The 12,028-nt window shown below is 38.5% G+C and overlaps 1 protein-coding gene across 3 annotated transcripts in view; it reads left to right on the forward strand.

Annotated features, from left to right (window-relative positions):
- The window catches only part of LOC145288109 (popeye domain-containing protein 1-B-like), a 1,451,932-nt gene that overhangs the window by 1,318,650 nt on the left and 121,254 nt on the right, over positions 1-12,028 (forward strand). For all 3 annotated transcript variants that reach the window (XM_080136169.1, XM_080136168.1, XM_080136170.1), the window contains one exon: positions 8,396-8,690. In XM_080136169.1, the coding sequence (XP_079992295.1) occupies positions 8,396-8,690 (295 nt within the window). The remainder of the gene's footprint in view (positions 1-8,395; positions 8,691-12,028) is intronic.

The raw sequence follows: 12,028 nt of genomic DNA on the forward strand, positions 1-12,028 counted from the left end.
GAGTGATAATGGGGGTGAATTCAACAACGAACACTATAGACAGATGAATGAAAAACTCAACATAGAGACCTGTACTACTGCCGCAGAAAGTCCATTCAGCAACGGTACTGTAGAACGTCATAATTTGATAGTTGCTGAGGCAATGAAAAAAACAATTGACGATGAGAAGTGTGAACCTGAAATTGCCTTGGCATGGGCTATTTGTGCAAAAAATGCCCTCCTCAATTACTCTGGACACAGTCCAAATGAACTTGTATTCGGTTTCAATGTAAATACACCCTCAATTCTGACAGACCAGTTACCTGCTATGGAGTCCTCTACTACAAGTGACATGGTGAGAAAAAATTTAAATGCTCTCCATAGTGCAAGGAGAAACTTTTTGGAAGCTGAGTCCAGTGAGAGAATTAGGAGAGCTCTCAGGTCTAATGTCAGAACTTATGCTGATGAAGATTATGCTACCGGAGACCAAATCTATTATCGGAGGCAGGGTTTTAAAGGATGGCGTGGTCCAGCAAAAGTGTTAGGCAGAGAAGGCCAGTTTGTCTTAATCAGACATGGCGGAGCATTTTATAGGATGCATCCGTGCCAATTGATGAAAGTGAATAAAAACAACGAAAAAAGAACAAAAAAAGCTGAAATGCTGGGAAACACTACAGAAGGGAAGAATGAATACCTTCCAGTTGAGGAGGAGGAGTTGCAGAATCAAGTGGTAGAAAGTGAAGATATAGACAGAGAAGAAGTTGTTGATAGTTCTACCAGTTTAAGAGATAAGACTGAAAAACCTGGCCGAAATAAGACCATAACTTATAAAATAAATGGAAGTGAGGAGTGGAAGAAAGGAAAGGTTATGTCAGTACAGCCTAAATCAACTGGCAAATATAGTCATTGGATCAATATAGAACCTGAGGATGAAAACGAGGATCAAGTTTGTATCAACTGGAATCATATTGATCATTGGAGAGAAGTGCCCCAATATACTGAACAGGAAAATGTAGTCCTGCTCACCGCTGAACAAGAGCAGTCGAAAGCTGTAATGGATGCCAAGCATAAAGAAATAAAAAACATGAACACCTATGAAGTATTTGAATGTGTGCCATACACAGGTCAAAAAACAATATCCACAAGATGGGTGATTACTGAAAAATTCAAGGATAATCAGAAAACAATGAAAGCTCGCCTTGTAGCACGAGGCTATGAAGAAAATAGTAATCTGAAAACGGACTCCCCAACATGTAGCCGTGAAGCTATGCGAATGGTCATGCTAACCGCATCAATAAAGAATTGGATGCTGCAGACCATAGATTTTACCTCAGCCTTTTTGCAAGGTGGTATTTTAGAGAGAGATGTGTACCTGAGGCCACCATCTGATGTTTGTCCTAAATCTCAAGTGTGGAAATTAAAAAGATGCATCTATGGATTGAATGATGCTCCACGGGCATGGTACAAGAGAGTTACTCAGGCTTTGATTGAATTTAAAGCAGTAGCAAGTGCTTATGATAATGCATTGTTTTTGTGGCATGATATTAAAGGAAATTTGACTGGAATTCTTGCTATGCACGTGGATGATTTTGTTTTCTGTGGAAACACAGAGTTTGAAAGGGATGTGATTGCAACATTGAAAGAAAAATTTAAGGTGGGATCTCATGAAAGTGGAACATTCAAATATGTTGGACTGAATGTTAATCAACAGGAAAATGGGATCACTGTAGAACAAGATCTATATGTATCTTCCATATCTCCAATAGAAATAAGCAAAGGGAACGAAAAATGATGAACTGAATGAAGAAGAAAAGCATGAGTTGAAGAGACTTGCAGGTCAGATGATGTGGGTTTCAACTCAAACACGCCCTGATATAGCTTTTGATGTGTGTAAAATGAGCAACACTGGAAAGCATCCCAAAGTAAAAGCCTTATTTGAGGCGAATAAAGCCTTATCAAAATTGAAATCCAAGAAGGGTTCTATAACATTTCCAAAATTGGGAAAGCCCTCAGATTTACACATTTTGTGTTATACTGATGCCTCTTATGCCAGTCTGGAAGATGGATCTTCACAGGGCGGTTTTGTTGTCTTTATTGGAGGAAGTACTGACAAAATGGCCCCCATGTGTTGGGCGTCAAAGAAATTGGACAGAGTGACAAAAAGCCCATTGGCCTCAGAGACTCTTGCTCTGAGTGAGGGAGCTGATGCTGGTGTTTTGACTGCGGTTATGATACAAGAGGTATTTCAGTTATCTAAATTGCCAGACGTTCTCTGCAAGACAGATAATGCATCACTTGTGGAGACATTGAATTCCAACAATCTGGTAAGCGATCGACGATTGAGAATAGATGTAGCAAGGCTGAAGGAAATGAAGAGTAGAGGGGAGATACAGATAGAATGGATCAAGGGTTGTGATCAGGTCTCTGATTGTTTGACCAAGGCAGGAGCTTCGTCTGAGCTTCTAAGGGACTTGTTAAATCAGAAATAAATTATTCACTTGAGGACAGCAGCAATGTTAATGTAGACATTGGTTACCTCCCTTGCTTGTGGTGATATAAATAGGAGTCGGCCATCTTGGTTTAGTCAGTTCGTTCGTACAGTTTAGACAGACTACAAGTGTCTCAACAACATTGAGATCACTCTAAACTCTCGACTCCAGCTTGAAGAGCCATTGCTCTAACCAACAGCGTACTTCAAAAAGGTTGAGTGGGAAACCATCAAGGATCACATCAGAGATATCCCATGAAGTAGTATCTTTTTATCTTCTTGTGGAACAGTGCAAATGAAACTACTAAATGGTTCAAAGCAGCAAGTGAAGCACGTTCCCACCCACACAAAAATTTTATAGCAAAGCCCATTCTCACTAATGATTCACTTCTACTTGTACAGCAACCATTGCTCAAGCATGGCATAAGTTCAATACAAATAGACAAAATGTTTATAGAAGCTAGAAATAATTGTAAAAGTGAAATAGCCACAACCAAGGGAAGGCATATAGAAATTAGGAATTTTTGATTTCTGGAAAATTTATAATAGTGAAGTGAATAATGGTCAATCAATAATTCCCTTACTATCCAACAACCTTGAAACCTTAAGATTGTTTGCACAGCAACCAACAAGGCACAACTGCTTGCCTGGTGGTTCGCCTCCAATTACAATTTAGACCCAACAGTCCACTTCCTCTTAGATTTCCCTTTGCAGACAGAAGTCACACTTGATGATCGAAAATCATTTCTTATGTTTGTGATATCATGGAAGATCTAATCTCACTCTACAATATTATTAAAAACAATGCTCCACTGTTCTCTCCAATATCTTCAACGAATGCGTTACCGAATTTTGATTTCCTGGCTGCTGGAAAATTGCTTCTGTGGTACTAGTTTTCAAGAATTTTTGTAAAAGAGCTGGCCCACTAAATTATCGCTCCATTAGCCTCCTTCCTATCTTCAGCAAAATCTTTGAGTCCTTAATCAATCAAGCAGTAGTCCACCACCTCATATATACTAAACTTCTTTTTGGCTGACATTATACTTTAGGCAAACTCGCTCTACTGCATATATCCTAACTGTAATCTCTGAATGTATATATTACACACTGGATATGGCAGAGGAGGCTAGGACAGTAGCCCTGGATATATCTAAGGCCTTTGACAGGGTTTGGTATGAAGATCTTCTCATGAAAATTAAATCATATGGTATTATTAGACAAATACTTAATATAATCAAATCCTTTTTAGACAAGAGAAAAATTCGGATTTTCCTCGATAGTCATACGTCAAAAGAACATAATATAAATGCAGGTGTGCCTCAAAGATCGATCCCTTGGTCTTTATTATTCCTCATATTCATAAACGACCACCCTGATAAAATTATCTCCGAGATGGGTATATTTGCTGATGATATCATACTCTATAAAAGAGATGAGGGGAAACGAATAATGAATGAACTAAGGCAAGAAAGATCTCTAATCTGTAGTGGAACAAAGACGTAAATGGATGTTAACATTCGATGCTGCTAAGATTAAACTCCTTTCCTTTAACAGCTACAAGAAATTTTCTCAACCACTGATTGGCATGACTAATAATATGTTACCTGAAATCTCTTTGTAAAAATTCCTCTGCTTAATATTCACAGGCAACATGAATTGGAACAAATACATTGAGGATGTTGCCAAGGTTGCAATGAAGAACGTGAGCTCTTTTTACCATACTAGAAAATTAATCACATCAGAGTATTCTGTCTTGTTTACAAAGCCACCATTCGCCCATGAATGAAATATTGTTGCCGCGTCAGGGCTGATACATCTACTACTAATCTGTCACTCTTAGATAGGGTCGCACTATCAGTCAAACTCCAACCTCTGTCCAATCGCCAATGTGGCATCTCTGTGTCTGTTTTATGAGAATCTTAATTGAATGTGCTCCAACGAACTAAAACACTTGTATCCCCAGTACGTAAATGCCTCAGACAAACAAGACAAGCAGCAAAATTCCACTCCTCTATTGTAGCGATGCCTAGATGCTGGAAAACCTCCTACTCTAATAGTTTGTTCTCTTGAACTACTTTGGAATTCCCACACAGATCCCTGCTTCTCTGACTTTACTGGCATACAGAAGTTCAAGTGTGAACAAACATCTTACTGCTTAACTCCCTACATAGTGTCCCTGTTGGTTTGGTCCCAAATGTAACAAATGCTCATTGCCCACCCGGGAATGCTGATCACACTGTGATAATGATAGACATTACTCTAAACTCCCGACCCCAAGTTGAAGAGCCATTGCTCAAAACGAGAAGGTACTACAATAAGGCTGACTGTGATGCCATTAGAGATCACATCAGAGACGCCCCATAGGGAAATATCTTTTCTCTTCCAGCAGAACAGTGCATAAATGAGACTACTGGATGGTTCAAAGTGGCAATTGATGCAAATCTTCCTACACGGAAGTTCTTCAGTAAGGCCCACTCTCCCCAATGATTTACTTCTACATGCGCAGCTGCCATTGATCAGAGGCAACATGCATACCGTAGATTTATCCGGCATAAGTCCTGTACAAACAGACAAAAGTATATAGAAGCTAGAAATAGATGCAAGAAAGAAGTAGCAACAGCTAAGAGTAAATATACTGAAACCACCAGGAAACACATTGAAGCACAAAAATTAGGAACTCATGATTTCTGGAAAATCTCTAATAGTGTAGTAAATAATGGGCAATCGACAATACCCCTACTATCGAACAATCATGAGGTTGTTTGCACAGCAACTGAGAAAGCTAACATGCTTGCCCGTCAGTTTGCCTCAAACTCTACCTTGGACCCAACAAGCCATTCCCTCCCTGATTTTCCTCTGCGGCAGAAACCATGCTAGATGATCCAAAGATCACGCCTTCCCACATACATGATATTATAAAAAACCTAGACACCTCAAAAGCATGTGGACCTGACCTCATCGCAGCTGTGCTATTAAAAAAATGCTCTGCTGAGGTCGCTCCTGTTCTGTCTAAACTCTTTAACAAATGCCTTAACGAATCTTGCTTTCCTGGCTGCTGGAAAACTGCTTCTGTGGTACCAGTTTCTCTGGCGAAATAACTTACCCATTAAATTATCACCCAATTAGTCTCCTCCCTCTTTTCACCAAAATATTTGAGTCCTTAATTAATCAAGCTCTAGTCCACCACCTTACAGCTGCTAAACTTCTGTCAGACCACCAATATGGATTTAGGCAAGTCCGTTCTACTGCAGATATTTTAACTGTAATCTCTGAACGTTTATACCAAGTACTGGAAAAAGCAGGGGAGGGGAGGGCAGTAACCTAGATATATTTCAGGCTTTTGACAGGGTATGGCACGGTGGTCTTCTCATGAAAATAAAATCCTATGGTATTACTGGACGAATGATTAGCATAATTAGATCCTTCTTAAATGAGAGAAGAATCCAGGTTGTCCTCGATGGGCGTATATCCAACACATTTGATATAAATGCGAGTGTGCCAGAGGGATCGATTCTTGGACCTTTGTTATTTCTGATATTCATAAATTACTGGCCTGATAAAATTGTCTCTGAGATGGGTACATTTGCCAATGACACCATGCTCTATAGCAGGCACGTGGGGAAAACTAATGAGCACATATCCTCTACAAAGCCACCATTCGCTCGTGTATGGAGTACTGCTGCAACATTTGGGCTGGTGCATCTGCTACTAGTCTCTCACTCCTGGACAGGGTCCAAAAGAGAGTCGTCAACCTAATATGTCCCGAACTGTCATCTAAACTTCAGCCCCTGTCCCACCGGCGGAATATTGCATCCCTCTGCCTGTTTTACAAGTACTGTAATGGTGGATGCTCTGACGAACTACAAGCACTTGTACCCCCTCGACGAAAATACCCTCAACAAACCGACAGGCAGCGAAGTCCCACCCCTACACAGTTGAGATCCCTAGATGTAAGAAAGCCTTTTACTCTAATAGCTTCTTCCCTAGAATTGCAGGACTTTGGAATTCTTTTCCGATTTCCTGCTTCCCTAACTGTACTGACATGCAGAAGTTCAAGTGTAATTTGAACAAACATCTTGCTGCTAAACTCCCTACACAGTACCCCTGCAACTTATGTCCCTGATAGTAGCCCCCTACATCAAAGTGGCAACGTGCTTTGTTTGGGGTGAAATAACAATGAAAAAAATTAATGAAAGAAGATTTATAATAAACATTTTGTAGTAGACATATGAAGTTAATTGATTGCACTATTCCCCTCCACCCCCGTCTATATTCAATTTTCATAGAATAAATTCAGAATTCCACAAACTGAACACTAATCAAATATTTTAACCTTCCTTTGATCCTTTTTCATGCATTTTATGGAGAAAAAAAATCTGGAAAATTGAGAGGAATATATTAATACTATATCATTTTAATAGTATTGTCTGCATAACAGATCAAGGATGAGGTCAAGGAGACATCTCTCTCTACAGAATTGTTTTAGATTCTTTTCAAGAAAACATTTGAAATTAAATCAATTTCAAATCATTTTATTTTTGTTATTTGTAATAATATTTATAACTGAGGGAAACATTAACTCAGAACTCAAAAAAAATCCTGGATATATAATAGAAAATGTAGTGTTTGTCAAAAATATCACAGAAGAGTTGATTTTTGTTTGGAGAAGAGTGATCCTATGTTGGTGTTTCATTATAAATATAATAACAAACAACAAAAGTAAAATTGGTTTATTTTCAAATGTTTTCAGGAGAGTAAAAAATAGTCCTTTGGTTTATTTTTGTCAGTCTTGTAAATCTCGCTACCTTATTTTATCCTGTAGTTCTCACATTCCATGAGCGATGTTTCTGACAAAGGAGGAAGAAGTGCTGTTTTGTGAGTCGAAATCTGCCTGTCTAACACAACTTTGGCACGTTTCTGGCTTTTTGAAGTAATATTTTTAGCTCTTTACATCAAGTGGTTTCATGTCCTGCCTTGAACGATTTCCATGAATAAAAAAACAAGAAAATTTAGTGAAGATATGTCTCTTTTCTGGTTTGATTTTGAGTCGCATTGAATTTTTCGATAGTTCAGATAATATCACCTGCGTGAACTACGTCTACAAGTGAAATGCAGTAATCTCTCAGTTAGACTGGATGACCTTGACCATTGATTGATGATTGATTCTTCTGCTCAGCATCTTTTGTGCCTTGTCGTTGACTGGTTCTTCAGTTCTTCTGCCAAAGTGTGCCACTGTCATGGTGCTCCCCTTGACATTATCAGAGCCCCATTAGCCAGTTCAGGTTCTACATCAGTCTGCCCACCATGGGTGGTCCTAGCAGATTACCGGAGACTATATTCTCATTCTGACACAATTTAGGTCAAAACATGGGCGCACGAGCATAGGACGATCTAGATTCATGTACACCTAGCAAACTGCACATGATGCCGCCTGTCATCCTGAAGATATGATACAGCTGATGGAAGACAGGAAAATCTGGAGAGAGAGTTACATTAGTTCAGGCAAGGAACCCGACCAGATAGATGTCTTCTTGGTCTCATCCATGATATGCAGACATTTTTGATAAAAGAATATATTATCACTATTGCCCCCTGTAGAAATTCCACGACTGTATCCTTCTTGTATATTTCTGTCATACTGAAAAGAATGATGTAAAAGTTTGTGATATATTTCCATTCTATGGGAAACTGGCATAAACACAAATCCCATGATATTATTGAACCAACTTTTGATTAGAACAGATACTACTCTTTAATTCTAACCTGAAAACAAAGAAAGTGTTTTTAGCCTAAGTTTGCTATTCAAAACAACAGTGACATCAGATCAAATCGAAAAAAATATGGTGTTTTTTCATTGCATTTTTGGCAATCGGGCAATTTCATCTTTTTCATTATTATTATTATTATTTTGTTTTGTTTATTTTACAGGTGACATTGGTTGCTACAGAAGACTGCTGCCTTTTGTCTTGGAAGTGTTCGTCAATGCAACGTTTCTTGCATGATCATCCATTCCTTGGCACGGTGGTGCATAATTTGTTGGGTAAGGACATCACAAGCAAACTCTATCAAATTCAAGACCTGTTGCATACTAATCCAGATTATATGCACTGTCCACCGTCCAGTCGACAGTCCTCCATGGTCGATATTCGCAGCAACCTTGCCACAAAGAGTTCTTGTAATAGTTTGACGAAGATGGCGACTCGGAACTCAGTGGAGTTGAAGGGTGAGTTATTTATTTTTTTGTTCAATTTTTTTTGGAAGTTGCTGCATCCAAAGTCATGATTAGTATTACTTCCTTCCCACCGCAGGAAAATGTGACACAAGGTCGAAATGTGGGAAGAAAGCAGCGTTCCTAAAAAAGGAGCACTTTGACCTATTAAAAATTGCCTGAGCAGCTCCGTCGGTATTCCCAGGTCAGAATGCATAGTGCCTCAAGCAATAGGCAGTGAACTTAGTCCACCTCAAAGAGGGGAGGTAAGGCCTGGGAGAATGGACCTCCTAGGACTATCCAGAATAAATACATCAGCTTAACATATAAAAAGCCACCGAAATTGCCCAGTTTCTGTTGGTGATGAGAATTCGCTCTCAACCAATATTTTCCCATCAAGAATTTCTAAGCAACTGAAACTGCTGACATTAATAAGACAGCAGTTTTACGAGTTCCAAACTCACCTAAGTCTCAAGTCTTGTTGCAGAGACAGCACTCGGTCGCCAATGTGAAAGATAAGGGATTATCAAATGAAAGAATGACAAAGTTTATTCATACAAAATTTATTGACAACTTGTAATGACAATGCGAAAATAAAGTCTTAGCAATAAACAAGTATATGAAGAGTCCAAGGAACGTTCTGAGTGAAAGAGTTGTTCAGTATATGAGAAATAATTGCCAAGACTGCTGCAAGGAAAGTGGGCACTCTCTACCTTGCTAAAAGGCTACTCACACCTGAGAGTATCCTGTATCTCTATAAGGCTACAGTTCGCCCATGCATGAAATATTGTTTCTACGTCTGGGCTGGTGCATCTGCCACTAGTCTCTCGTTCCTAAACAGGGTTCAAAAAATGTCGCCAACCAAATAGGTCCCAAACTATCAACTAAACTTCAATCTGTCTCATCGCCACAACGTGGCATTCTTGTCTGTTTTACAAGTATTTCAATGGCAAGTGCTCTGACGAACTCCAAGCACTAGTACTCCTCTCGACAACAATACCCTCGACAAACCTGACAAGCAGCAAAATCCTGCCCCTACACGGTAGAGATCCCTAGATGCCAAAAAGCCCTCTACTCGAATAGCTTTTTTCCTCAGACTGCTGCACTTTGAAATTCCCTCTTGGGCCCTTGCTTCCCTGACTGCACTGACATGCACAAACTCAAGTGTAACGTAAACAGACATCTCACTGTCCAACTCCATAAATAGTATCCCTGCATATCAGATCCCAAATAGTAGCCCCTCATGACTAAGTGGCCCTGTGCCTTGTTTGGGGTGAATTGTCAATAAAAATAAACGAATAAAATAAAATTAAAAAATGGAGTATACGTGTATATTTCAGCTGATGCTGTGTATGTTTATGCATGTGTAAATGCGGTAGACATGAAGATGTGTGTGTACCGTTTTGCAGGGAAGATAGTATATGTACGAATTTGTGTTCAAGAGAGTTGTATTAGCTGTGTGTATGTGCTGGTGCTGGTGCTGTGCTGAGTTGTTTGTGAAAATTTTTTTATCGTGTATGTGCTACGTGTCGAGTGCTTTCATCTTCAAAGAGCTTAGGGTGGATTGTGACGTATTCAGGAAAGTAAATGAAAAATGCTGTGTTTAGATTTTTATAATATGTGCGAGATTTGGAGGTGAGTATCTCTTGTGCTGTGATTGGTGGAAGAAACTGTTGATGTGCGTTGATCACCAATCAAAGGCTGATACATAAAATCAACATTCTCTGCTAATGGGATTTGAGGACTAAAGGACAAAATAATAGAAGCAAGAGTTACGACACTGCAGGAAATAAACTCAATGTCCACTTTTTACTCAGCCTATTCAGGTTCCCCTCCCATGATCGACGTGTCGTCTAAATATTGGGTTCTTCTGTATTTACTGACCCGTATTTCTAATAATGTTACCTTAGCATATCCCGGCAGATTACTTAGGCCACCGGAATATGGCGAAAACGCTTAGCCAATGAAACATTGATTATTCATATGATATTACAAATGCATTGTGTGATTATCCAACTAATATCTCAGCAAACGACAGCTAATAAATTAGAGGAAAATATTAGTTTTAATCAAGCAAAATATTTAAATCTTTAAAAAAATTCATAGACGTCACAATGAATCTAGTTAGCTTGGATAAAATTTTACAGTGGAATCCCTATTTAACAGGAAGAAATACAAGTTTGGGAGAATCCCTCGAGCCTCTCTGGGTCTTTAGAGAATATGATCCAACAGAGACGGAAGGGTTTCCTAGTGGCAGTACCAAACTGCAGCCGAAACCCCTCTCTGCCATCTTTGCAGTCTACTGAAAATATTTTTCGGAAATAACCTACCCTCTAACCTTAACACAGAAAAAAATATGAATAGAAAACAAAAAGAAAAAAATCTCTCCTCGAAAAAATTACATAACAAAAAGTATTTTTTAGAAAGAAAAATACCTACAAAAAAATGATGTTTTCAAAAAAATTTTCTTCCAAAAAATATTAATATTAAAAAAAATATGAAACTTATCGTAGATTGATGATATATTTTGATTTATTGTATTTCCAGTTTTTTACATTGTAATTACTACAGAATAATTGTTGTGTTTTTTTTTTTTTTTAATTTAGTGTTTTAACATTTGATCAGCGCTTGACATATTTCGGCAGTTTATGTCAGCAGAAATACAGGTTGTTAAATGCAGAAGTACCGAGTGTTGTGTATTGAGTATCTCATCATTACAAAATTCTATACACAAAATTATTCTCATCGATGCCTTTCTGCAATTCAATTGATAAACGTAAAGAGAAATTCATTTTCTCTTTACCTTCACTGTTTTACGGACAAAGGAAAAACCTTATTTTAAATTTCTCTTCTTCCTTACTTTGCGTAAGAGGCTACTTTAATAACAAACAGATTTAATGGGAGAAGTAACCTTGGTGGGGAGTTGGGCAGCAAGATGTTTGCTTGCATTACATGTCGTTACGGTTGGAAAACTGGGAACATAAAGTGAATTCCGATTGCAAGCAGTCCGAGGAAAGATATTATCATAGTAGAAAATATTCTAGAAAGCTCTAAATTGAAGAGGTGAGATTTTGCTCTTACTCGGTATAGATTATGATGCTAGTCAGATGAGGCGAGGATATTTTATTGAGAAATGTACCAGTGCAGTTAGATCACATGCCTAGCAGTTGTTTTTCTTCTTCTTCTTCTTCTTTTTTATACACCTTTTCACTCCAAACAAGGCTCATTGCTTGTCACTTAGAACATAAGGGACTACTATTTGGGATCGTGTCTAACAGAGGACTGTAGCAAGTAGCAATATATTTGTTCACATTACATTTAAACTTCTGCAACCTGGTACAGTCAGGAAAGCA

This window comes from Euprymna scolopes, chromosome 11, assembly GCF_053919585.1.
Source record: "Euprymna scolopes isolate OS-2025 chromosome 11, ASM5391958v1, whole genome shotgun sequence".
NCBI lineage: Eukaryota > Metazoa > Mollusca > Cephalopoda > Sepiida > Sepiolidae > Euprymna > Euprymna scolopes.